General features: G+C 40.9%; 1 protein-coding gene across 5 annotated transcripts; it reads right to left on the minus strand.

The window, feature by feature from the left end:
- On the minus strand, positions 1–27,461 carry LOC143017748 (atypical kinase COQ8A, mitochondrial-like). Of its 5 annotated transcripts, none has more exons than XM_076172595.1 (8): positions 27,322–27,461; positions 23,691–23,786; positions 11,318–11,509; positions 6,385–6,610; positions 6,084–6,208; positions 4,098–4,320; positions 3,075–3,190; positions 416–564 (listed from the first exon to the last, which is right to left on the minus strand). In XM_076172595.1, exons 3-8 carry the CDS (start codon positions 11,399–11,401, stop codon positions 550–552), a joined length of 789 nt encoding a protein of 262 aa, XP_076028710.1. In that variant the 5' UTR covers positions 11,402–11,509; positions 23,691–23,786; positions 27,322–27,461; the 3' UTR covers positions 416–549. The 5 variants fall into 5 exon arrangements, with proteins under 5 accessions (XP_076028708.1, XP_076028710.1, XP_076028711.1 ...); XM_076172596.1 differs by lacking the exon at positions 11,318–11,509 and adding an exon at positions 9,974–10,142 and having other exon boundaries at positions 422–808; XM_076172594.1 differs by lacking the exon at positions 11,318–11,509 and adding an exon at positions 9,943–10,142 and having other exon boundaries at positions 422–808.
- Between the last annotated feature and the right edge of the window lie 501 nt (positions 27,462–27,962).

The raw sequence follows: 27,962 nt of genomic DNA on the forward strand, positions 1-27,962 counted from the left end.
TTTTTTAATATTTTCACATTTATTTCTATAGTATTGAAAAGTAAATATATAGATTTTTTCAATTTCTGTTTCTGTACATATTTAATACAATGTAACAAGATCAACAAGTTTCCTTCTCATCCCATTTGGTGCTGGTTCTTAGTAGTTACAGGGCATAAGCACATCCCTGGGCCTTCAAGGTTCTGTTGCAACCAAAGAATAATGTGAAAGTACATGGTGTATTTTCTCTAAACACATTTGATGCTCTTTGACACCTGTAATAACTTATGTACAATGATTTGAACATAAAGCTGTTTATTCTATAAAATGCTACACAAAACGGGTTGCTATTGCTAATATTTTTGTAAAGTCTGCACCCTTAGGCCTTGACATTTCCAATAGAGTTTTTCTCAGGAAGGTTGGTATTGGTACAAAAATGTGATTTCCCAAGTGGTGTCCCGTTGTCATCAATGAGGACTATGTTGTTGCTGTCAAACTTTGGGACAAGTGGTTTCTGGTTCTGGTGGCAACCAACAATGATTGCCCGCTTCTTCTGTCCTTTGATAGCCACTAATATTTTGTCTCCTGTGCAAAAAAGTAAACAATTAGAATTAATACAAATGGGAATTTATTAATGAAGTGTGCATACAATAAAGTAAACAATCTGTACTGTGATGTATGAATTAAACTGTTGTTACTAGACTAAGCTTTTATATTTCCTTGCAGCCCTTTATTGGGTAGTAAGACAATGTTTTTTTAATCTCTGTCCAGCTCTGTTCTGTACAGATTGAAGCTGCTGGTGGCGGTTTTGGAGGGTGAAAGGAGAAACCTGAAAGTAAATGTGGGCAAAAGGTGATGAGATGTTCAAAGAATGACAAATGTGGTAGGTTGCAGACAAGTTGAACTTCTTCAGTACAAGTTGACTTTTCACATGCATTGTAAAGGTGCCCAATGTATTATTCATCCTTTTTCACCCCAAATGTTGATAACCAAAGAAAACACAATCGAGCCTGTTCACTCAGCTACAACTATAAAATATAATCAAGATCATGATGCCAGCATACAGAATAGATTAAAAGTCTGGATATATGGAAAGAATGAGGGGGGAGGGTAGCAGAGTGGAAAGCAGAAGTGGATGGAATGAACTTAGGGGAAGACCAAGAGTGAGGTACATGGATGGGGGTGAAGGGGGCACTGAATAGGAGGAATACTGTTAAGCAAGGAAGAGGAACTGAAGAAGATAGGAGAGATCAGAGAGTGGTTGTAAGTGGATGAGGAAATAATGTGGCTGAAAGTGATGTTCTTGGCTGCTCTATAAATTTCTCAAAAGGGGGTCATTTTGGTCACCTGCTCCGACTTACCCACTATCTCGCCCAGGGATTGAAGGGGGCCAGGGCTCCTGTGGGGTCCACTTGGACACTGCTCAGGCCAACAGTACATGTGCCAAAGGCCCAAAAGCAAAAAATGGGAGAAAAGCCCCACTCGCAACCCAGGCTCCTCGCATCTACCTCGCTGTGCACTGTGGACGACTCTCTCCCTCTGCAGGTTTTTGGGGGTCATTTTGGTCACCTGCTCCGATTTTACCCACTATATCGCCCACAGGTTGAGGGGGGCCAGGGCTCCTGTGGGGTCCACTTGGACACCGCTTAGGCCAAATGTATGTGTGCCAGAGGCCTAAAAGTAAAAAATGGGAGAAAAGCACCCACCCGTTACATTCAGAGAGACGCCACTCCCATGCCCCTGGACCCAGGCTCCTCGTGTATACCTCACCGTCCAATGTGGCTTACTCTCTCCCTTTGGACTAAATTGTATTTACCTCCTATGCTACCTCATCCATGTACACACTGGACAACTATAGTGACATAACCTTGGCACAGCCCCACCTGCACTATGAGCATAGCCCCCTTCCTGTATAATACGACTAGGTAAATACCTCAAAACATTTGCTCTCTCCTTTCCTGGCCTTAACACAAGCTGTTCTACTTATACAAAAACTTTACACCAGCCTCAAGACTCCCCACTTCCTATACATCTACAACACTACTCACAATATCTTTTCAGTTAATCCTGTCATATAATTTATCCAAATCCATAAGAGCTTAAAGGGCATCCTTACCTTTAACCAAAAACTTCTTGGATATCTACCTTACTATGAAAATCTGATACACATAGTCTTCTTTTCCTAAAACCAAACTGTTTTTCCCCAGTTACTCCCTCTGCCTTCTAATACACATCAACCAACACCAACATGCTTTTCCAACTATACTTAACAGACTGATTCCCCTAGAACTACTTCATTAATATGCTTGCCCCTTTCCCTTTGTAAAATGAAACTATAGAGGCACTCCTCCAGTTATCTGGCAAATTCCCATCCCTACTTTCACATCTTCATCCTACCAGAAAACCTCTCCTGTTCCCTCCCAGCCTCATTGTTTCATATAGCATCTTTACACACCATCACTTCCTCCTTGAAATATATCCATTCTTCTATTCCTGCTTCCCCCTAATCCCTCACTATCTCCCACACTTCTTGTAATGTGTCAATGTTTTGCCGACTGTTGGAAACCAGGTTGTGCAAGCATAGTCTAGTTAGGTTCTAATACAGACAGCAATTACTTTTTTCTGTTGTCCAGAGTTTGTGCTTGTAAATGATCTTAATAGATCTATTTTCTTGATGATCTTCACTGTCAGATCTTTGACATGCATGCTGAAGGTTATATGAATATCAAAAGTGAGATCTAAAATTATAGAGTTCTTAGCAATGGAAACTGAGGTGGAAAATATGGCAGATAGGGCTGATGACAGAATATCAAGATGATTTGAACACATGGAAAGAATGAGTTAAGGAAGATTAGTAAAAGAGGTGTGGAAGGCAGAGGTGGAGGGAGCAAACTTGAGGATGGATGGATGGATGGGGGTGAAAGGGATGTTTAGCAAGAGAGGAATCTCTGTTAAACAAGGAAGAGAGAAGGCAGGAGGTACGAGTGAGTGGAGGGTGGCTGTGTATGGATGATATTAATTAAGTAATTAAGGAGGGAAGGTTCTGGAATACAGAAGTCTGATTTTGAGTGAGGGGTCATGTTAAACAGTCTCACCTGTTTAGTGCTGAGTTCATCAATCACTTCTGGTACATAAAACTCTGGGTAAGGTTGAACCAACTCCTTGAATCTCTTTGTGCATCTATACTCCCGTTCGTAATCACACTCCCAGGCTAGTTAAAAAAATGGAAAGAAAACAAAGAAGACTTTTAACCAAGTAGATTAACCTTGTGTTTCTCTTTTAAGCAGACATAAGTGAAGTACATCTGGGGTGAAGACCTAGGAGATACATGGATGGGGTGGAAAGAGTCTTGGTTGCACATAGTGTCATTAAAGCAAAGAAGAATGCAATAGGTAAGGAATGTGTGGAGAGAAGTTGCAAAAAGATGAAGGGATGATGCAGCCCAAAGGGATGTTGGCAGTGGCAACGGCAGTGGTACTGGTGTGGTGGTGTGGCATGGTGAGGCTTACTATGGGGGGTAAACAGGTTTATCTGCTGGCTCCTATGACAAATGAACAGTGTGTCTGTACACTACATTTGACTCACACGGTGTGTCATGAGGAAAGAGTGATCTTCACCCCCAATGCTAGTACCAACCCTTGAGAGACTTTGTTATTCAATGCAACCATCCTGACATCTTAGCTTTTACTACTTCAGGAAGCCTTTTATGAAATCAAATAGTTTATCTCTAAACTCCAATATGTTGCAATTTCCATAATTGTTTGTCAGGTACGTTGTCAAATACCTTCTCGTCTGAGAACACACAATTCACCCAGCCCTCATTCTCTTGCAATGCATCATCCACTCCCAACTCTGATCTTAAGGGAATTAACTTACATGATCTTCTAGTTCTAAAACCACATTGACTGACTACCATGTTCATCTCTTCAAAATATTTCACCCACCAATATTTCACAATTCTCTCATGCAATTTTACTATCATGGTGGTCTGCAACATTTGTCCAAAAGTGAGTGAAATTTCACTAATTTCCTCCTTAATTTCCAAATACCTTCATCTCAGTTTTTATTCTATGTTTCTTTTATATATACTAAATTCAGAAACAGACAGTAAGCCTTACCTTCAGGTAAAATGTTGGCTACTCTGAGTGTGCTTATTAGATTATTTATGTCACTCTCAATGCCATCAGCAACTCCTGGGTACTGGATCTTCATTGCTACTTGTCGTCCATCTTCCAAGGTTGCTAAATGTACTTGCCCAATGGAAGCAGCAGCAAATGGGTGGTCATCAAAAGAGCTAACTCTCGTTCTCCAATCAGGGCCAAACTCCTTAACCAAAGCATTCTGTAATTTAAGGTATAAACATGGATTCATATGATTAGTAGAACCTGTGTTAGAATTAGAAATGGAGAGAGAGAGAGTGGTTTGAGGTAAAAGTGAGACTTCGCCAAGGATGTGTTATGTCGTCTTGGCTGTTCAACTTATACTGTACATGGAAGGGGGTGCAAGAGGTAAATGCAAGAGCAATGGGTTGGGGATTGGAGATGGTTAAAGAAAATGGAGAAAAGTGGTAGATAAGCCAATTGTTGTTTGCTGACGACACTGTGCATGTGGCAGGATCAAAGGAGGGAATAAAAAAGTTAGTGACTGAGTTTGGGAAGGTGTATGTAAGGAAGTTGAAGATAAATGTGGGTAATAGTAAGGTGATAAGATGTACAAGGGGAATGAGTGGCAGCAAATTGGAAGTGAGTATTAAGGGAGAGAGACTGGAGGAAGTGGATGGCTTTAAATACTTGGATACAAATGTGGCGGAAAAGGGAATGGAAGTAGATTGTAGATTGAGAGAAGCAAGTAAATGCCTTAGGGGATTAAAAAGTGTAATGAGAAATAGACATTTGGGAATGGATACTAAGAGGAGATTGTATGAAGGGGTAATTGTACCAACAGCACTGTATGGAGCAGAAACCTGGAACATAAAGGAGGAAGAGGGAGGGGTGGCAAATGGAAGTGGAGTATGTGGGAATGGAATGGGTAGGAGTGGATTTATGCCTTTGACTTTGGCTACCTCCCTTGTAAGGGGGAAAAAGCTGTTGGTATATGTATGTATATATTAAATAAGGAGCTGGTGTTATGTATCAATGGGCAGTAAATCAACTTGAGCTGTCAGGCCCTGTTGTGGAGGTGGTGTTCTTTAATGCATTGCTTCTGGTCAGGGGTGGCCCTTCACTTACAAGGAGCTAAGATAAATGGGACAACAAACAGATGTTGGATGAGTGTGGAACAGGCGAGGGGTGGGTGCATACTTTGGCTGGCCAGCCCCTTTACGAGGGTATATACCATATTCATGGAACAGAAGGTGCACATTTTTCAAAAAAAAATTTGCCCTTTATCTTATATGTGAAGTTAAAGCCTCTAATAGGCTAATTTGTCTCCAATGCTTGCTACTGTAAGCTATAATCTTACTCCAGATGGTCACTTCTACCAAGCCTGACTCCATAATAACAGTAGTCAAACAAAATTATTATCATTATAGTCCTTTTCACTAATATATACAATTTTTTTAATATACTAGTGAATCCACTCTCCCCAAAAGTACAGAGTCAACCTGGCCACATTCTTCTAAATACTGGAAGATGCTGGATGACCACATTGCAGATAATTGTCTAGGATGCAACGCTTCACCCCATACCATACAACACACTATGGAAGACTGCATTGTACATAATCACACACGCCAACAAGACAGTATACACTATGAGGGATTTAGAGGAAAACCCCATTCCAGCCATGGCATTACTCAGGGAGACAGGACTGTTTGGCCAGACAGTCTCGGGAATGACAACAACACCAATACACGAACTCAAATCTATGATAATTAATTGGAACTGTACATGAATTTGAAGCTAGGTATGATAAACTGTAGAGTAGGAGATGTGACACAATTAGAGTTGCTTCATTCCTGTACACTACAATTAGGTACATGCAATTAAGATAATATTCAGATCACAATGCAAGCAACTGACAACTCCCTATGCCACCACACCCATCCACCCCAGACATCAGCCTTACAAAGAAATCCCTCACATGACAAGCAAAAATCACAATACCTCAAGCTGCCAAGCTGGCATGAAGTCTGCAGACTGACGAGCCCTTTCAAAAATCTTCTGAAGCTGTGGATTAATTAGTGCATTGTCCTGTATACTAAGCATCTGCCCAAGTTTTAAAGCAGCACCTGCGTAAAGAAATATACTCATTTTGTTTCACACTAAGGTTTGATCCAAACAAGTTTAAGTATGTATGAAGATAAATGGAGATTATAAGTCTATGCTAATTCTATATTGTCTCATATTATTTCTATCACTTCGCCATTAATTTTTTTCCCATTAAAACTAAAACACAGAAACATACCTCTAACCCGACAAAGTGTATCTACAATACGCTTGGCATTTGCTTCTGTGAGGAATGGAGAGGCATCTAGCAATGATCCTGAACCTTTGCCATCTCTGTAGCCAAGTGTACGACGAGTCATCTCAGCAACAGTTCCAGCACCCAAACTTGCTGCTAAGCCTCCAAAAGTCATTAATCTTCCAATTCTGGAGTGGGGCACCTTTCGTGCCTGTGCATTTTTAGCCAGCTGTGGAAATGAGACAGTACTCATGAGGCACAAATATTTACACAAAACCTACCCATTCTCTCTAATCTGAAAATATGAAATGTAAACAGCATCAGTTTAACTAACCAATGCTAAGTCTCCTTAAGAGTTCTATTTATAAAGAGGGGTGTTCAAACAAAATTTATTGTGTAGTGTTCCTGTGGTATATACCTGTATGTACTACAAGTATAACACTCTAATACCACACACAAACACATACTACACAAACACATACTACAAGTATAACACTCTAATACCACACACAAACACACCGAAAATTCTTGGTGTAACATACGATACATCCATGTCTTTCAAACAACACCTCACAAACATAAAAAACAAATGCACACCTAGACTTAACGCACTTAAGTCAATCACAGGAACAACATTTGGACAAAACAAAGAAACTAATATAACAATATACAAACAATGCATACGCTCAGTGATGAATTATGCGAGTCCTGCATGGGCTCCTAATCTCAGTGAGACACACCACAACACCCTTCAAATCATACAAAACAAAGCCCTAAAAACAATTACAGGCTGCACAACTACATCACCTACAGACCATTTACACCATGAAACAAAAGTCCTCAAAGTCAAGGACCACCTCGACATGAGAGGCACACAAACACTTGCTGCAGCCACCACAAACACATCACACCCGCTACACTACATAGCAGAACACCCACACACACCAAGAAACATTAAAACTACACCCAAAGACCTTTATTACGCACAGATACTCTCTTCTCTTCCGCCACAACCACCAAATACCAGCCTCCGGAAACATATTCATAATCATATCACTCACCGCTCCATTAACACACTGAAAGACAACACACTGCTGCATGCCAGACCCCCTGATATCCACCCTTCTGAATCCTCTCTCCCACGAAAGGACAGAGTCCACTTGGCCAGACTGCGATGCGGTCACCACCCAGCACTTCTAAGCTACCAGAAGAGGCTGGACGACCGTGTTGTGAACAGCTGCCCAGGATGTAACACTTCACCCCATACCATACAACACATAATGGAAGACTGCATTATACACAATCATGCACGCAAACAACACAACATACACTCTATAAAGGATTTGTGGGAAAACCCAGTTTCGGCTGTGGCCTTCCTTGAGGAGACGGGACTGCTCGGACAGACAGTCTAGGGAACGACAACAACAACAACAAGTATAAATAAAAAAAGAATAAAGTACATGGTACTTTCACTGTAATGAATTATTGCTCTGCAAACCAGAAGTTGGCCTATCAGTGACTTGTTCATCCAGTTCCCCAATCACCACATATCCCAATCTAGAGTTTAGTATATCACAGGCTGGTTTGGAATGGAACAAGGTGTTCAGCTGATCTGGAATTCTGTTTAACAAGGTCTGGTTTATAATGGGTTGACTGTACTTAAAAATAATAGCCCATCAAGAAAGACAAAGTCAGTGAAGCTTACACTTATACAAACTTACGACATTATCACTACAGCAGTGGTTCCCAACCTGGGTGTGTGTGAGATTATTTGAAGGGGAGGAGAGATCATACGGTTGTTGCCATTTTAATACCTATTCCCTCTAGTATACTTAATAAGGTGTAAGGTGAGGAGCCTACGTCTGGAGGTGTTGAGCATGAGGTAAATGTCTGTTGAGCAAGGGAGAGAGAAGGCAGGAGATAGGGATGAGTGGAGAGTGGCTGTGTATAGAGGATACTGGTATGCAAGGAAGGGTGGGGTGGGGATAGGAGTACAGGGTGCTTATGTATGAATGATATTTCGACACAGGCCAAAGGGACTTCCCCGTTTTCTCTTTTTCTGGATGAGGAGGACAGAGGGGGGAGGGGGTGCTAATTAAGCTTTACTGTGGATGTACTGTGTCTTGCTACATCTATTGCTTCTGACTCAGGGCAGTGGTTGGGATACAGGAATTACACATCCATGAGGAGTTAATATGAGAGGGAGGAATGGGTAGTGGACAGGAGTGGAATAGGTGGGAGTAGGTACATGCCTTTGATTTGGCTACCTCCCTTATAAGGGGGAAAAAGCTCTTGGTATATAGCTAGATAGATGGGGTGTCCAAACTTTTCCTCTGGAATATCACTACTTGCAGGCTCAGAACATCAACAGATGAGAATAGTGTGTCCCTTATATGTCCCCTACCACTTCCCTTCTCTATCACTCATTACATGATAATTCAAATAATCATTCCACTGCTCATCTCTCTTCTAAGACACCCACACCTCCCAAGTAACTGGCAGCAGCCTCCAGACTGACCCACAAGAAAGAGCTATAGTGTTGTCTGGGTAGGGGAAGAGTGGGGCAAGTTAGGTTAAGATGTTCTATGTCTATTTGAGTCTGTGACCAGGTCTATTCTGAGTTGAGACTGTTTCAATGCTGGGTCATAGCCTGAGTGCAGTCATACCAATGTGGTTCTTGCTTGTCACGGGAGGGATTTCTCAGTTGGGCTAATGTCTGAGGAAGTCTGGAGTATGACTGCCGAATGAAACCTAACTGCTTATAGCTTCAGGATCTCCCTGTATTTAAAGGAAATTCATATATTTCTCTCACACATAAGGTTTGATGTGTTGCTTATCTATTGATGGCTACTCTATTGATTACTTGACTCCAGATGTTCCTCTGAAGGTGACAAAGGTTCCTTGCTTGAAGTATGAGGATTGCAAGGGGAAGGGGGCATGCATGGCTGAGCAACCATGGATAGGACTGCACATTATAAACAGACAACATTTCAGGGAGTTTAGTGACACCAATACAGACCAAGCTAGGATGGTGCCCCTCATAGAGGATTTTGTAGCTTCGAATCTAATGAACTATGCCTTGGTCTAATTCACTGGTGGCACAATTTGAACTGCTGTCACTTCAACCTCTGCCACAAATAGCAATGCTCTATCCCACTCAACCTGGATAGTGGGCAAGAGACAGTGATGACCTTTCATCCATGAAGAGCTAAGATGAGAGGGAAACAAGAGTGGTGGATGGGAGTGGAATGGGTGGGAGTAAGTCCATGTCTTTACTTTGGCTACCTCCCCTAAAAGGGAGAAGCCCTTGCTATATTGATAGATAGAGAGCATTTACCTAATTGTGTATCTATATCCCAAGCAGCTGATGCTGAATAGGTATAACTCTTCATTGACAAGGTGCTAATGGGATGGGAAATGACTGAGTTTCTCAACAGGTGTGGGATGAATGAAAAGTGTGTGTGTGTGTGTGTGCTTTGAATCAGGCACTCCTTTATAAGGTACAAAAGGCCTTTTGATATATGTTATTCTCAGATACTACTATGACTTTGCCATACATACTTTCTTGTTCCTTAACATGTGCCGTGGGTACTTCTTCTGCTGGTTTGGCAGGCTCCACTTCTCTGAATATCTTCAACCATATGATATGTCTTGTATTTCTGAGAGCTTGCTATTAAGTGCATCCAGGTGCTCTTCAGTGATTTCTACTTCCTGTCCTTCAGGATCAAGGAGGGACTCAAACTGAGTTATTCAGTGGTCAACTGGAATTTAAGAAAGGCAAAGAGAAATTTAAATGTGTTTGAGATAAAATGTCTGATAAGCATGGTATGGGTTACAAGGTTGGATAGAGTGAGAAATGAGGTGAGGATGAGAGCTGGGGTGGAAAAGGAGATGGCAGATTGGGTTGATGAAAGAGTATTGCGATGGTTTGGACATTTGGAAAAAATGAGTGAAGAAAAATTAGTAAAAGAAGTGTGGAAGGCATAGATGGATGGAGTGAACTTGAGGGAACAACCGAGGATGAGATGGATGGATGGGATGAAAGGGATGTTGAGCAAGAGGGGAATGTCTGTTGAACAAGAAAGGGAAAAACCAGGAGATACGGGTGAGCGAAGAATGAATGTATATAGATGATACTGTCATGCAAGGAAGGGATGAGGCAGGGGATGGTGTGTGTGTGTGTGTGGAGGGGGGTGGACTAGTTATGAGTGAATGATATTTTGATGCAGCCCAAAGAGATTTCTCCCGAAGAGAGGCTTAGGCACCTAAACTTACACTCTCTGGAAAGACGTAGAGTGCGGGGTGATCTAATAGAAGTGTTCAAGTGGATCAAAGGCTATAACAAGGGTGATGCAAACAAGGTCATCATAATAAAACAACAGGGCAGGACTCGCAGTAATGGGTATAAACTGGACAAATTTAGATTTAAGAAGGAAATAGGCAAGAATTGGTTTAATAATAGGGTGGTCGATGAATGGAATAAACTTAGTAACCATGTAGTAAGCGCTGAAACTATCAGTCGTTTTAAAAAACGATTAGACAACTTTATGGATGGGGATGACAGGTGGTGATGGATACGGAGCTGCCTAGTGTAGGCCTTATGGTCTTTTGCAGTCTCCTTTGTTCTTATGTTCTCTATTTTCTGCATAAGGGGACAGAGAGGGGGGGTTGCCATTTAAGTGAAGCAACCTTGCCGTGAATGTACTGTGTCTTGCTGCATTGCTTCTGACTCAGGGCAGTGGGCAGAAAACAGGGATGACCCTTCATCAATGAAAAGTCAAGATGAGAGGGAGGAAAGGGTACTGGATAAGAGTAGAATGGTTGAAAGTGAATTGGGTGGGAGTGGATACAAGTCTTTTGACTAAGCTACCTCCCTTATAAGGAGGAAAAATCCCTCGGTATATAGACAGATGTTTACATACAACTTGAAAATTACCTGCTGCTCCCACTTGACCTTGGGCCTCCTGTGCATGTTCTTGTACAGCAACAAAAGCTTCACTGCCCTTTGAAGCAAGGGCATCTAAGTTTTCCAGGGCTGCTGCTGAAGAAGATTTCATGCTCAGATTATCCTCTACCATTGCCGTTCCAAAGTCCAAACCACCCATACCTGCACTTGTCCTTGTATCTCCTTGAAATAAAAAGGAAAAAGATTAGCAATGATGGTATACATAGAATAACAGTTTGGTACTAAAATATATGTCAACATAAATGCTTGGGTCAGGTCTAGTCATATAAAATAAAGAAAAACTGGCAAAAAAAAAAAAAAAAAGTGGAAAATAGAGGTGAATAGAGTGAACTTAGGAGGAAGACTAAGGATGAAGTGGAAAGATAGGGTGTAAGGGGCACTGAATGCTAAAGGAATGCCTGTTGATTAGGGAAGGAGAGGGTAAATGATATGAAAGTGGAAAGTGGTTGTGAATGGATGGGGAAGTGAAGTGGCCTAAAGGGATTTCTTCTTGTTTAATCAGTATTTCCTCATGTGGATGAGGAGCACGAGGCTGGAGGAAGTGAATGTGGAGCTGAATTACTGAGTAATGGAAACAAGTCAGTGATTGGGTAGACAGTAAAGCGTTATAAGAAATAGTTATTTGGAGATCACTGGTAAAAAAAGGTTTTATAGAGTGTACTCACAGCACTCTATGGAGCAGAGACTTGGAATTTAAGTGAGGCAAAAAAGAAAAGCCTAAATGTTTTTGAGATGAAGTGTTGGAGAAATATGGTATATGTTTCAAGAATGCATACATACATATACCAAGGCTTTCCCCCTTACAAGGGAGGTAGCCAAAAAGAAAAGACATAAAATCATTCCCACCCATTCCATCTCTGAATACACTCCACACCCCTCCACCCTCCCTCTTATCTCAGCACCTCCTGAATGACGGGTCATCCCTGCACCTTGTCCACTGCCCTGGGTCAGAAGCAGTGTCGCAAGACACAGCACATCCACAGCAAGGCCGCTTCATTAAATTGGCGACCACCCTCTCCGTCCCCCCATTGCATAAAATGAGAGGACGGGGAGAAATCCCTTCGGGCTGCATCAAATTTTGCTCACACATACTACCTCACCCCCCATCCCACCGCCCATTCCACCTCATGCAATCACATCATCCATATACAACCATTCTCCATTCACCCATCTTCTGTCCTCTCCCATCCTTCCTCAACAGACATTCCCCTCTTCCCCAAAGCCCCCTTCACCCCATCCATCCACCTCATCCTAGGACGTCCCCTCATGTTCACTCCTTCCACATCTGCCTTCCACACCTCTTTTACTAGTCTTTCTTCACTCATTCTTTCCATGTGTCCAAACCAACCTAATATTCTTTCATCAACTCTATCTCCCAGCTCCTTTTCCACCCCTGTTCTCCTCCTCACCTCCTCATTTCTCACTCTATCTAGCCTAGTAACCCCCATCATACTTCTCAGACACCTCATCTCAAACACATTCAAACTCCTTCTCTCTTCTTCTCTTATGTTCCATGTTTCTGCCCCAATCTGGCACAATCACTCCTTCATACAGTCTCCTCTTAGCATCCATTCCCAAATGTCTATTCCTCATTACACTCTTTAATCCACCAAGGCATTTACTAGCTTCTCTCAATCTACATTCTACCTCCACCTTTTCCTACCACATTTGCACCCAAGTATCTAAAACTATCCACTTCCTCCAGTCGCTCTCCCTTAATGTTCACTTCCAGTCTACTGCCACTTTCACCCCTTGTACATCTTATCACCTTACTTTTACCCACATTTATCTTTAGCTTTCTTCTATCACATACTCTCCCAAACTCTGTCACCAACTTCCTCAATCCCTCCTCCGATCCTGCCACAAGCGCAGTGTCGTCTGCAAACAACGGCTGGCTCACCTCCCACTTTTCTCCATTTTCTTTCACCATCTCCAATCCCTTGCCCACTACCCTTGCATTTACCTCTCGCACCACCTCATCCATGTATAAGTTGAACAGCCAGGGTGACATAATGCATCCTTGACGAAGTCCCACCTTTACCTCGAACCACTCACTCTCTCCATTTCCAATCCTGACACAAGCTCTAATACTCTCATAAAAACTCTTGACAGCTCCCAAAAGCTTTCCTCCTATCCCGTATATCTGCATAACCTCCCACAGTGCCTTTCTGTGTACCCTATCATAAGCCTTTTCCAGATCCATAAAAGCCCAAACAACATCCTTCCCCTTTCCTATAGCTTTCTCACATGTCTGTCTTACCACAAAGATCTGATCTACACAACCTCTACCTGTCCTAAATCCACACTGTTCCTCACCAATTACTCCTTCTGTTCCTCTCCTAATCCTCTCAATCAAGATCCTCCCATAAGCCTTCCCAACTACACTTAACAAGCTAATCCCTCTGAAACTACTACATTCACACTTGTCTCCTTTTCCCTTGTAAAGAGGAACTATACAGGCACTCCTCCAGTCCTCCAGCACTCTACCCTCTCTCCAGCAAACATTAAATAACCTCACCAACCAGTCCATCATCACTGTACCTCCCTTTTTCGGACATTCCGCATGACATCCATCCAGACCAGGTGCCTTACCTGCTTTCATCATCTTAACAACTGCCTTCACCTCATCCTTCCTTATTTCTCCTCCATTCATCACTCATTTTCTTTGCACTTCCCACTGCAGCAATCTTTCCTTCCCTATCCTCCTTCACATTTAGCAACTCCCTAAAATATTCTGCCCATCTTCCCCTTACTGCCTTCTCTTCCATTATCATCTCTCCATCTGCACCTTTTACCTTTTCTTCTCTACTTGATTCGCCTCCTCTTCCTCTCTTAATTTCTTTCCAAAACATCTTTTTATTACTTTCAAAATTTTCTGTCAAACTCTTACCCCATTTCACATCTGCTCTCCTCTTTGCAACCTTTACCTTTTGCTTTACTTCTCTTTTCTTTTCTTTGTACCTCTCATATGACTCCCTCGTCCTATTTTGTAACCAATCTGTGAAAGCTCGCTTCTTCTCTTCTACAAACTTCTTTGTTTCCTCATCCCACCATTCACTACCCTTTCTTCTATTTCCCCCTGTCCTTCTTGTTCCACACACCATCTTTGCACACTTTATGACTCCCTCCTTGAACCATCCCCATTCCTCCTCCACACCCAGCTCTACTGTAGCAGTGTGTCGGTGAGGAAAGTTGAAAAACGGGGTCTTGCCTATTTGAGTTCATTAGCAAGCGGATGTAAACAAACAAGCGACGTCTAGAACGTCTTCGTATCAATGACTTGACATAAACAAAGGATGTCTACATAGGATTCAATCAGCTACACACGACCAAAAGTGCTGTACAGGATCCAAACCCATTACAAAGCACAAAACATATGAGAATCACATATATAAGGAATCTACAGCACCAGTATACAATTCTTTAACACCATCTACATGTATATAAAACTAATAATAAGACAATTAATCTCAATTTACCACATCCCTTTTCCCTTATTGAAAAAGGAGTATCCATAAGAACATAACTGAAACATTTATCTTTATAACACCACAATTATAGATTCAATCTATCAGGTGGTTTCACAACTCTGCTAGATCTTCTAACTGGTTGTGGACTTGGTACATTCACAGCATTATCATCATTATCAACATTTACAGAGGAATTTTTATCAGCCTTATCCATTACTTCTGAACTATCAGGACAGTGTCCTTGACCTGAAGAATACATAGGCACAAAAGGTTTACTGCTACCCGAGTTATCTTTACGTACAGTGTCATTACTGGGAACAGTTGTTGTACATCTAGGCATAAGTTGATCAGAATGTCTTTTCCAAACAATGTTTCCAAAATCTTTTAACATCACTTTGTAGTTTCTCACACCTAGAACTTCAGTTACTTTCCCTTCCAACCTTTGCCATAATTCTTTACAAAAACAGCATCATCAATCTTATATTCAGATTTTTCAAACTTACACTCTTTTTCCAAAACCTTTTCCTTCTTATTTTGTGGTTTAATTTTCTCAATTATACCTCTGAAGTTTCTGTTACACATTAGCTCAGCTGGAGCTTTACCTGTGGAACAATGAATTGAACGTCTGTAGTTATACAAAAATCTACAAATTCTGGTTCTGATATCACCTTCCTTAAATTTACTTAATCCTTCCTTGAAAGTTTTTACAGCTCTCTCAGCTAAACCATTAGCTGATGGGTTATATGGGGCTGGTGTCATATGTTTTATTCCATTCTTTTCAAAGAAAGTCTCCATTTCCTCAGATACAAATGATGAGGCATTATTTGAAACTACAATGTCAGGTAACCCAAAATTACAAAAAGTTTTTCTCAGCATAGAATTTGTTACTGTAAATGTTGTTGACTTTGTTACATGAACATCCATAAATTTTGAGTGTGAATCCACAATCACTAAGAAATAATTTTCATTGATTGGACCTGCATAGTCCATATGGAGTCTACACCAAGACTTACCCATCTCAGGCCATGATAAGGTAACTTCCTGAGAACCTTGAAATTTTTTAAAACAAATTGAACAAGCTTTAGTAACCTCAGATATATCTTGATCTAACTTAGGCCACCATATCCAATTCCTGGCTTCAGCCTTCATAGCACTGATACCATTATGACCTACATGCAGCTGTGAAAGTACACTACTTCTTAATTCAGCTGGTATAACTACTATATTCCTAAATAGCAACACATCTTCATATATACTTAAATCTGCTTTAACTGCTGCATATTCAGAAATAACAGGATTATCAATCCACCCAAATTTAACACATTGGAAAACCTTCCTCAAAACAGGATCACTCTTTGTCATAACCTTAACCCTTTCATAGGAAATATTTTGATCTTCCAAATTTTCAACTAAATTCACATATTCAGCAGGTGTATGTGAGTCTAAAACAGAATCTGATACAGGCAAATGGCTCAGGGTATCTGCTACAATGTTTTGTTTGCCTGATTTAAAACACAATTGGTAATCATACTGGGATAACAATAATGCCCAATGCTGTACTCTTGCGTTTGCATTGACAGGAATCTGTTTCTCACTACCAAATAAACCAAGTAGAGGTTTGTGATCTGTACGGAGCACAAACTTACGTCCAAGCAAAAAATATTTAAACTTAGTTACAGCGTACACTAACGCTAGAGCTTCTTTGTCCAACTGAGAATAATTTAGCTCAGCAGCAGACAGCTTTTTACTTGCAAAGTAAACTGGTCTTGGACTACCATTCATTTCTTGAATTAACACACATCCTACTCCTACTGGTGAAGCATCTACTTCAACAATAACATCATGTTCACCATCAAAATTGGCTAGTAAATCAGAGTTGGCTAACTCTTCCTTAACAGTACTAAATGCATTTGCTTCAACTGAAGACCACTTAAATTTTGCATTTTTCTTCAGTAAATCATACAGAGGTGCTAATACACTTGAAAAATTTCTTACAAACCTACAATAATAAGTTACTAGACCCAAAAATGATTGAACTTCACCTACAGACTTTGGTGCTTCTAAAATAGCAGCAAGTTTCCTTGGTGAAGGTTTTATGCCATCACCTGAAATGACATATCCTAAGTATTCTAAGGAATTGGTATTCAGAACAGTTTTCTTTTTGTTAATAGCAACATTATGTTTCTGAAATACCTTCAACACTTTATCTAATCTCATATCATGTTCCTCTTTAGTCTCTCCTCCGACTAATATGTCATCTAAGAAGGCAACTACTCCATCTATATTCATCAATAATTGGGATATCAATCTTTGGAAGATGGCAGGAGATGATGCAAGTCCAAAGGGTAATCTTTTATATTTAAACAGACCTTTATGAGTACCGTATATACTCGTCTATAGGTCGATCTCGTGTAAAGGTCGACCCCCCATTTTTGGCCCAAAATTCTAGAATTTTCCATATACCTCATGTATAGGTCGAGTGGCTTGTTTTTGTTTTGGTGCTGTGAGCATTCCACTGTCTTAATGCTTTGAAGTGGCGTGGCTTGCCTGGTATAGCAATTGATTATTATGGTTTTTTCACTTCATTAATTCTGATGTATTTTGGTTTATGTTTTTTCAAGTTCACTGATTTTAATATCTAATAAGTTTCACTGAAGTTGCCATTTCAGCAGAGTGAAAAACTTGAACAGATTACCAAGTTTTTTTTTTTCATGAAAGTAGCAGTTGCCAACAAGACTGACGAGTTAAACACCATATGAGGACGGAGCCTTTATTTGTACGACTTTTCTCTTACTACAGCCTTTTCAAGTACAAACTGAGATACATATGCTTGAGATTAAATAAGGGGAAAGGAGGGAACGGGGAGAGAAAAGAAGTAGGGGGAAGGGAGAGGAGGAGGGGGATTGAACACTGGGAAAGGTTGAGAATGCTGGCCCAAACGTCCGAGGGCAAAATGTTCACAAAGGGTGGTTTAAATATTTTATTTATCTATTTATTTTTTTGCTGGCCATGGGTATTAGGGGAATTATGTGGGGCGAGATGTTGAACATGCCCCTATTGTGTTCAATAGTGTTCGTTCCTTGAATGATCGCTGCTTCTAAACACTTCCTGCGGATTTTGTCTGGTTCTCGTATCAGCAGCTCTGCATTCTTCCAGTCCATAAGATGGTTTTCCTTGTTTCTATGTGTCACACATGCATTGGTGGTGACATCATGCCTGACGTCGTAATGATGTTCACGTATTCGTGTATTCAGGTTGCGTGACGTTTCTCCGATGTAAACACGGAACACGGAATACGATAAACACCAGCTTTGGTGCCCAGTGTTTGGTTGTTGTGTATTTTCGTCTTCGTGATGTCTTTTATCGTCCTGCTTGTCTGGCACACTACTTCCAAATTGGTGGTTCTTAAAATATGTGCCAGGTTGGTGGCAACATTATGACCTTCAATATTAATATCAACCTTATTTCTCACTGGCAAAACCTTACCTACAACACTGTGTACAGGTTCATGAGAAATATCAACACTGACCACTTCTGGAAGGCTAGGTCGATCCACTAAATGTAACAATTGGTTATCATCACTACCAGTATCTCTCTCTTCCTGAGAAATTCCCTCAAAAACCATATTAGTTTTCTTTTTTCCAAACGTCTTCTTGTTGGTAAATTTTCCAAAAGATCCTTTCTGGGCACTTTGTGGCTTACCATGAGTCCCTGTGTGTTTACCAGACACAGACTTATCAAGATGGCACACTCGTTTTAGGTGTCCTCTCGTGTTACAAACTGAACAAGTTAGGTGCTTAAACCTACAGTTCTCACTTTTGTGTGGATACCCGCAATGCTTGCAACTTTCTTTTTTCTGACTATTAAAATATTCAGAACTAACCCCCACTTTCCTCACTTCAGTAGTCGGGAGCTTTTCTCCAACAAAAGCTTTTTCCAAATTTAGAATTTTCTCTAAAATGTCCGTTGAAGACATAGTTTGTAAATCCAAATTCTCAGCAACTAAGTTCGGGAAATACACTTCAGTTTCTATTGCCATGAATAGTTGGTCTCTCACTCGAGCATCAAATAAGGTACCAAAACTACAATCTTTGGCTAGACTTTTCAAGTCAGCATACAAGTCTCTTAAACTTTCATCTGATTTTTTCTTTCTATTCTGAAATTTGATTAAACTCCGATGATAGCTCGGTTTAACCTTGTAATGTGCTTCTAAAAGCTTCTCTAAATCATTATAGGTTTTCACATGCGGCAAATCAGGTGAAGTCAGGGAGGCAAGCGTGCTATACGTATCACTTCCTAATGATACTAATAAAGAATTTTTCTTCTTGTTATCATCAGTGATTTCATTGTATGCAAAATGAGCTTGCAGCATACTAAGCCATATCTCCCATCTAATCTTATTGGGGTCAAAACAGTCAATCTTACCTGAGTTATTTGCCATTGTAAATCTACTTGCATTAAATCCTGTTTCCTTGTGAAACTAATGACTCGTAGCCTGCTAAACCAAGGCTATTTTCGAATCCAGAGTGGCCAGGACGGTTCCGATGGGGTGAATAGGCGAGAATATCTTCATCCTTAGATTTCTCCACCATCAGTGGGAAAGGCAGCTATTTCTGTCTTCTAAAACTTAAATCAGTCCTTTAGCACACAAATCCACAAATCCTCGTCGCCACTGTAGCAGTGTGTCGGTGAGGAAAGTTGAAAAACGGGGTCTTGCCTATTTGAGTTTATTAGCAAGCGGATGTAAACAAACAAGCGACGTCTAGAACGTCTTCGTATCAATGACTTGACATAAACAAAGGATGTCTACATAGGATTCAATCAGCTACACACGACCAAAAGTGCTGTACAGGATCCAAACCCATTACAAAGCACAAAACATATGAGAATCACATATACATTATAAGGAATCTACAGCACCAGTATACAATTCTTTAACACCATCTACATGTACATAAAACTAATAATAAGACAATTAACCTCAATTTACCACATCTACTCTATCCTTTACTCCCTCCCACTCCTCCTTCGGCTTCTTTCCGTACTCCTTCTCCTTTTCCTTTTCATTCAAAAAGTTCACTCTAAGAACCTCCCTACCTTTTGTCCCTTTCCTCTTCCTCCATCTATCTTCCACTTTCAACTTACCTTCCACCAAAAAATTATCTGATATTCCCCCACCCTCTCCCCTTACCACATGTACATCCTTAACTCTTCCTATCATAATCCTATTTACCACTACATAATCCATTAGCGCTCTATCTACCACCCTTCCCTCCACCACCCTCTCCCATGTGTACTTATGCTTGACTTTCTTCCGAAACACTGTATTTGCTATCATCAACTCTCTTTCTAGACACATTTCCACCATCAACTCTCCACTACGATTCTTTCCTGGAACTCCACATTTCCCAACCACTCCATCGATTGGACCATTTCCTACCATAGCATTAAGGTCTCCCAGTACTATTACATTGACATTTCTTCCTAAATCCTCTATGCACTCATTTAGATCTATCCAAAAGGCCTCCCTTTCTTCTACACTCTTCTCATTGCCAGGCCCATATGCACTTACAAAGACCCACATCTCCTTTCCCAGTTTCACCTTCATTCACATTACCCTGAGGAAACCTCCTTCCACTCCACTACCCATTTACCTATCTCCTCACTTACTAGAATAGCCACCCCTTCCCTCCCTCGCCCTCTCTTCACTCCTGATAACCTCCCACTTACACTCCCAAACTTACACTCACCCTTCCCTTTCAACTTAGTTTCACTCAAAGCCAACACATCCATCTTTCTTCTCACAAACATACTACCTATCTCTTCCCTTTTACTCTCATCTGTACCACATCCACGCACATTAAAAGACCCAAACCTTAAGGTGCTGGTCCGAGAACTTCCAGCCCCTCTTATGCCTTCTCTTTTTCTTTTAGGAATTTCCCCTGTGGGGCTACAAGGAGAAGGATGCCTAGTCCCAATTCCCGTCCCTTTCTTCTCGCCTCTTACGATCCAAGTGGGAAAACTTGGTGGCAGTATTCTTTTCCCCCACCACAGGGAATTCCCCCATCACTGAAAAAGAAATACTCAGAGAAATGGTACAGGACAGCAACAAGGGGTTGGAGGACAGCATAACAGAGGGACAGTCATAGTATAAAAGTGTCATCATTTCTCTATGAACAGAGTTTTCCTCTATCATAGACAAAATGATGTGTGGCTCTGGTCCGTAGGGGCGCCCCATATAGACCCTAAAGTATCAACTGCATGCTACTTTGCCACAATAACAAGCAGCCAATACCCCAGACGGGTGAGGCATAGGATGTAGCAGAGTGCTGAGGTACTTTGGTCATAATGAATGAATGAGTGTGAAAAGTTAAAGTTGATGGAGTAAACTTGAAAGGAAGACCAAAAAATGAGGTAGATGGATAAGGTCTTGGGAGTCTTGAATGTATGTGGGGAATCTATTTTATCTATCCACCAAAAGCTTCTTCCCCTTTATAAGAGTAGTAAAAAAGCAAAAGACAGGAGTGAATGGATGGAAAAATGACACAGCCTTCTCTTCTACCCTATAAATTATTTTGAGTGGATGAGCAGGGGGAGGGTGGAGGGTGGTCCCCATATAATGAAGTGATGGGGGTAAACCATCTCTGGATGCTGTGCCTTGCTGTGGAAGTACTATGCCTCATTGCATGGCCTTGAACTCAACAGTGTGGCAAGTGATCCTTCAACCATAAGGATGTGAGACAGAAGGGGCATTACAAGGTCTTAATGTACATGAAATGGACATGCTTTGACTTGGCTACACATGTATCCATTATTACAACAAAAGTTAATGCTTAAATGCTGAAATATATGCACCTGTTCCTGTTCCCATAAACTTCCTGACAATTCAATGAGAAATAAATGATTGTGAAGAATAAAACCACAAAGGAATATGCTGGTGATGAGAGAGAATAAAAAATGAAGTACAAGATAGTTTTTTTCCAAACAAAGCATTTTTTAAGAACATACTCATAAGTTTAAAGAACTCAAGAACTTTTCAAGAACTTCTAAAAACAGGAGGTACAGTGATGGTGGACTGGTTGGTGAGGTTATTTAATGTTTGCTGGAGAGAGGGTAGAGTGCCGGAGGACTGGAGGAGTGCCTGTATAGTTCCTCTTTACAAGGGAAAAGGGGACAAGTGTGAATGTAGTAGTTTCAGAGGGATTAGCTTGTTAAGTGTAGTTGGGAAGGCTTATGGGAGGATCTTGATTGAGAGGATTAGGAGAGGAACAGAGGGAGTAATTGGTGAGGAACAGTGTGGATTTAGGACGGGTAGAGGTTGTGTAGATCAGATCTTTGTGGTAAGACAGATATGTGAGAAAGCTATAGGAAAGGGGAAGGATGTTGTTTGGGCTTTTATGGATCTGGAAAAGGGTTAAGACAGGGTACACAGGAAGGCACTGTGGGAGGTTTTGCGAATATACGGGATAGGAGGAAAGCTTCTAGAAGCTGTCAAGAGTTTTTACAAGAGTAGTAGAGCTTGTGTCAGGATTAGAAATGGAGAGAGTGAGTGGTTCGAGGTAAAGGTGGGACTTCATCAGGGATGCGTTATGTTGCCCTGGCTGTTCAACTTGTACATGGATGGGGTGCTGCACGAGGTAAATGCAAGGGTAGTGGGTCAAGGATAGGAGATGGTTAAAGAAAATGGAGAAAAGTGGGAGGTGAGCCAGTTGATGTTTGCGGACGACACAGCGCTTGTGGCAGGATCGGAGGAGGGATTGAGGAAGTTGGTGACAGAGTTTGGGAGAGTGTGTGAAACAAGAAAGCTGAAGATAAATGTGGGTAAAAGTAAGGTGATGAGATGTACAAGGGGTGAAAATGGCAGTAGACTGGAAGTGAACATTAAAGGAGAGCGACTGGAGGAAGTGGATAGTTTTAGATACTTGGGTGCAAATGTGGCAGGAAAAGGTAGAATGGAGGTGGAGGTAAAATGTAGATTGAGAGAAGCTAGTAAATGCCTTGGTGGATTAAAGAGTATAATGAGGAATAGACATTTGGGAATGGATGCTAAGAGGAGACTGTATGAAGGAGTGATTGTGCCAACAGCACTGTATGGGGAAGAAACATTGAACATAAGAGAGGAAGAGAGAAGGAGTTTGAATGTGTTTGAGATGAGGTGTCTGAGAAGTATGGTGGGGGTTACTAGGCTAGATAGAGTGAGAAATGAGGAGGTGAGGAGGAGAACAGGGGTGGAAAGGGAGTTGGGAGATAGGGTTGATGAAAGAGTATTAGGATGGTTTGGACACATGGAAAGAATGAGTGAAGAAAGACTAGTAAAAAAGGTATGGAAGGCAGATGTGTAGGGAGTGAACATGAGGGGGCATCCTAGGATGAGATGGATGGATGGGGTGAAGGGGGCTTTGGAGAGGAGGGGAATGTCTGTTGAGGAAGGACAGGAGAAGACAGAAGACAGGGGTGAATGGAGAATGGTTGTATATGGATGATGTTGTGATGCATGAGGTGGAATGGGTGGGGGAATGGGGGGTGAGGGAGTATGTGTGAGCAAAATTTGATGCAGCCCGAAGGGATTTCTCCCCTGTCTTCTCCTTTTATGCATGGGGGGACGGAGAGGGGGAGGTCGCCAATTTAATGAAGCGGCCTTGCTGTGACTTGCGACACTGCTTCTGACCCAGGGCAGTGGACAAGGTGCAGGGATGACCCGTCATCTAGGAGGTGCTAAGATAAGAGGGAGGGTGGAGGGGAGTGGAGTGTATTTAGGGATGGAATGGGTGGGAATGATTTTATGTCTTTTTCTTTTTGGCTACCTCCCTTGAAAGGGGGAAAAAGCCTTGGTATATGTATGTATGTATGTATGTAAGAACTTTTCAACTTACCTACTGATCCTTTTATATCAAAACTGTCAGGATAGACTTATTCCACATTTGGATCTAAAAGGGGATCGTATGCCTCATCAGTCTTTCCTGGCATGCCTGGAAATGAAAAACAGTATGTCATACTTTTAATTTTCACATAACCTCAACCTCGGCAAATTGAACAATATTTTCACTACCAATTGGGAACCACATATGAATGACATATCCTGATGACATCCAGCATAAAAGAAAAATAGCCACCTGGTATGAAAGAACTTGTCCTCTTCAATATGAGTAAAATATTCGTGTGCACATCAGGTTGCCTTATGTATGATGATGCATCACAATATGAACATTACAAAATATAAAGTTACTGCTGTTATACTCATTTTCTTTCACCCTGAATAAATATAATGTCACAGAAAACATGATCAAGCCTGTTCACAGAATACGGGGGTCACTCAGCTACAACTACAAAATAATCAGGAAGCCAATGCTGGCATTCTCGTATGTCCCACTCTCGGATCACGATGCATACGTAGGCATCATCATATTCAACAGGTTAATATCTGATGCCAGAGTTTCAGTGACTGGAAAATCCACAGTCCTACAGTGGCTGCCAATTATCTCTGGGCTCTCCCATAGAGCTCTCAAGGAAGAAATGTTGGACTGTTACCTGTGCTGTGCTAGTGTGGGATTAATTCTATCTATGCCACGAACTTATAATAGCAAGAGGAGGGGAACAGTCACTGGATGTAAGCTCTCCTTAGGTGCAAACATGGAAGAAATGCAGCTGAAGTTGACAGAGATTATGGGGCTAGTCTGGAGACAAAGCTCTGTGGTGTTGCACCTTGAGATTAAAGTATTTACATAGTTGCATTATACGGGAAGGAGAGCTATGCTCATAGTGACCTGTCATTGTATCTCGCAACATCTAGTTTGTTCTTAAATTCTTGTATTGCATTTGCATACACTATTGTTTTATCCAATTTGTTCCAGACATCCACCACTCTATGTGGAAAACTTTTTTCTTTTCTTTTTTTTCAGATCTCTGTCTATAACTATAACACCTATGGGTGTTGACAGGTTTTGAAGACAGTCAGCCAGGATATAATTCTTTGACATTCATCTCACAGGACTGCCATTTGCAAGTGCCTATCATTGGTCCCATAGACAGGATTAACTCAGACAGGTATACTCCACTTTCAAAAGGATGTTACAGAGATGAAATAATTTGACAGCAACCCAGATAAAAAAAAATATTATATTGTCCAGTAAGGAAGAATTTAGACAAAACTCATGCATGTAACATGGTGATTCTAAAGACTAATGTAAGTATGGAATCTGCAACTCCCTTTCAGTTGAAAGAAATAAGCCAGTATAGGGGCCAAACAAAATCTATATAGTATGCAATCACACCAAGAAGGTCAGCAACACTAATTAAACATCACCTGTAGAAAATTTACTGCGATATTTTCATGTCCCCAAATTTTAACAACAAAGTTTATCTCACTCTACTTTTAGTGTCAAATGACCATAATTTGATCCCAGAAGTGACCATAGAGAAGCGCCCTGCAACTTCTGATGCTCCTTTCTTCGCAACATCCTATGTGAACATGAGAGAATATAATCAGCATGAAAACAACTTCAACATTAACAACAACATAAACACAACACAAATTCTAAACCTTTAAATAGAAAAACAGTAACAAATATAAGACTTGTAATGGTTAGGTAAATAAAGTAAGATTAATGTTTCCTATCTTTTCATGATATTCATGTTTACCTCTAAAGATCACCTTGCAAAACACAATATAAGACAGACAAATGTCAACAACCAGTAATAAAATGTGGTTATCTTTAATGCTTCTTATATCTACAGACCTGTGTGGAAAGGTCAAGGATTCAGCCTCAGTAATGACATGGGAAAATCATTGAACACTAAATAAATGCATTCATACTCCTATTCATATACTTTTGCTGCAAACAGTCTAAGAACTTCTCTTTAAAGACCTCTATTTACCTATATACCAAGGGCTTCTTCAACCCTTCAAAGGAAGGTAGCCAGTCAAGGCACACACACACTCCCTCCCATTCCACTTCCATCCACCATCCATTTCCCTCTCATCTAAGCTCCTCATGGATGAAGGGTCATCCCTGTTTCCTGTCCACTGCTGGGCTCAGAAGTAATGCAGCAAGACATGCACAACAGCATTGCTTCACTTACACAACAACCCTCCCTCCTTGTCCCCTCATGCAGAAAATAGAAGATGGGGAGAAACCCCTTGAAGCCGTGTCAAAATATCCATACACAACCCTTCCCCATTCACCCATGTCCCTCTTGGTCAAAGCCCCATCCATGTACACAATGAACTGCCATGGTGACATAACACAACCCTGATGCAGCCCCACCTTTACCACAAACCACTTGTTCTCTCTCCATTTCCAATCCTAACAAAAGCTCTACTACTCTCATTAAAACTCTTGACTGCCTTTAACAGCTTTCCCCCAATCCCATATATCTGCAATACCTCACACAGTGCCTTCCTGTCTACCCTGCCATAAGTCTTCTCTGACTTACACTCCTTACACTCTCCTAATCCTATTAATCAAAACCCTCCCATAAGCGTTTTCAAATACACTCAACAAAGTGATCCATCTAAAACTACTACAATCACATTTGTTCCCTTTTCCTTTGTAAAGCAGAACCATACAGGCACTCCTCCAGTTCTCAGACACTCTCCCCTACCTTTGACATGCATTAAACAACCCCACTACCCAATCCACAATAACTGTACCTTCTTTTTTCAGACACTGCATAACACCCATCCAACTCAGATGCCTTACCAACTCTCACCATTTTCAAAGCTCCTTGTTCCTCATCTTTTCCTATTTCTCTACTATTTTCCTCCTCCATCACAGTAATTTTCTTAGTGGCTTCTACTGCCACAATCTACTATGCCTATCTTACCCTTTCTGCTTTCACTTCAATTAATATCTGTCTATCTGCACCTTTTAACTCTCAAAATACTAAGAGGTCCAAGAATGATGACTCCATCAACAAAAACTCTGAATTCACCTGTCTGAAACAGAGCTCAGGATCAACTAATCTATTACCGTTGACCTCACTTGCAGGACACACATGGTTCCTAGGTAACCAACAACAACCATCAAGCAGGCCCATAAGTCACACAAGGAGAAAATATCATGTTCTTGCCTGGGTTTAGCTAGGGTGGGGCAGTATAGGATGAGAAGTTCAGTATCTTCTATGTGATGGTTGCATTTGGGGCATTTTGTTAATGTGGTTAAGCCTATTCTGTATCTGTAATGTCTTAATTCTGACAATTACCTGAACCTAGCCATACGAGCGCTGCAGATAAGCATACTATTGCACCTTTTGTCCTACTAATATGTTTTGGCTAAGTATTTCAATAATATAGAAATAATTCATAGTTCCACTACAGATATACTAGAGCTTTGAAGGTTGGAAACACACAATCTAACTCCACACTATGGATCATACTCTTTTCTTCTTCTTTTTTTTTTTTTCTCTTGGGTGATGAATCCATTTTCCCACGAGTATCTTCCATTGGGTCTTGCTAACTATACTTGTGAAAGACTGTTACTAGGAATGTTCACATGAAGTACATACCTGAATAGTTGAGGGATTTGCCACAGCCTTTACAATTGCATCCTGTATGGTCCGAGAACCACCTTCTACAAGTGGTTGTATTGGTAACGATGCCCATGCCCGGCGTGCTTCCTCAGACCTGACTTCCGCTACTGCTGAACCAACTTTTGTCAGGCCCCGTAAAAGATTGAACAAGTCATTGCCTCTTGGAGGTTTGGCCATGCTGTGAAGGCCTATTATGTTTCATATAAAAAAGAAAAAAGAAATAATTAAATGAATAGAATAAATTAAATTAAATAAATTTAAATAAATAAATACAAACACATGACAAAATAGGTGCAGGTATGGTCTTAATCCTTCTGGAACATTTTACTATTGCAGCATCATGACTTTACAGCTGTTTGGAGTGCACTGGATTCAGCATCTGGCCAGATAATCCACCCACTCTTTTTTTCAGTTTCCAGAAACTGGCTGGATTTACAAAAATCCAGCTGACCATCACAGATTTTGTTATGGGCAAAATATATGAAATAACTGTTAATGAGAAATAAATAAAAAAAAATCCCACTAGGACCCTGTATCACAATTCACTAAAACTGATCACAAATAAGTCAAAACATGTCTTGGGACACAATACATGAAGCACTGTATTATATACTGAA

The sequence above is a fragment of the Oratosquilla oratoria genome, chromosome 33 (assembly GCF_046742065.1).
Source record: "Oratosquilla oratoria isolate Oo_2021 chromosome 33, ASM4674206v1, whole genome shotgun sequence".
NCBI classification, from domain to species: Eukaryota; Metazoa; Arthropoda; class Malacostraca; order Stomatopoda; family Squillidae; genus Oratosquilla; species Oratosquilla oratoria.

What these genes read in the sequence shown, in the direction of transcription:
- LOC143017748 (XM_076172592.1), bottom strand. Translation starts at nt 11,401, where the DNA reads ATGCCCTTGCTTCAAAGGGCAGTGAAGCTTTTGTTGCTGTACAAGAAC. An exon ending in TACACTTTGTCGGGTTAGAG is followed by an intron (nt 6,209 to 6,384) that starts GTATGTTTCTGT and finishes TTCTTTACGCAG; the next exon opens with GTGCTGCTTTAAAACTTGGG. An exon ending in TGCCAGCTTGGCAGCTTGAG is followed by an intron (nt 4,321 to 6,083) that starts GTATTGTGATTT and finishes CTTAAATTACAG; the next exon opens with AATGCTTTGGTTAAGGAGTT.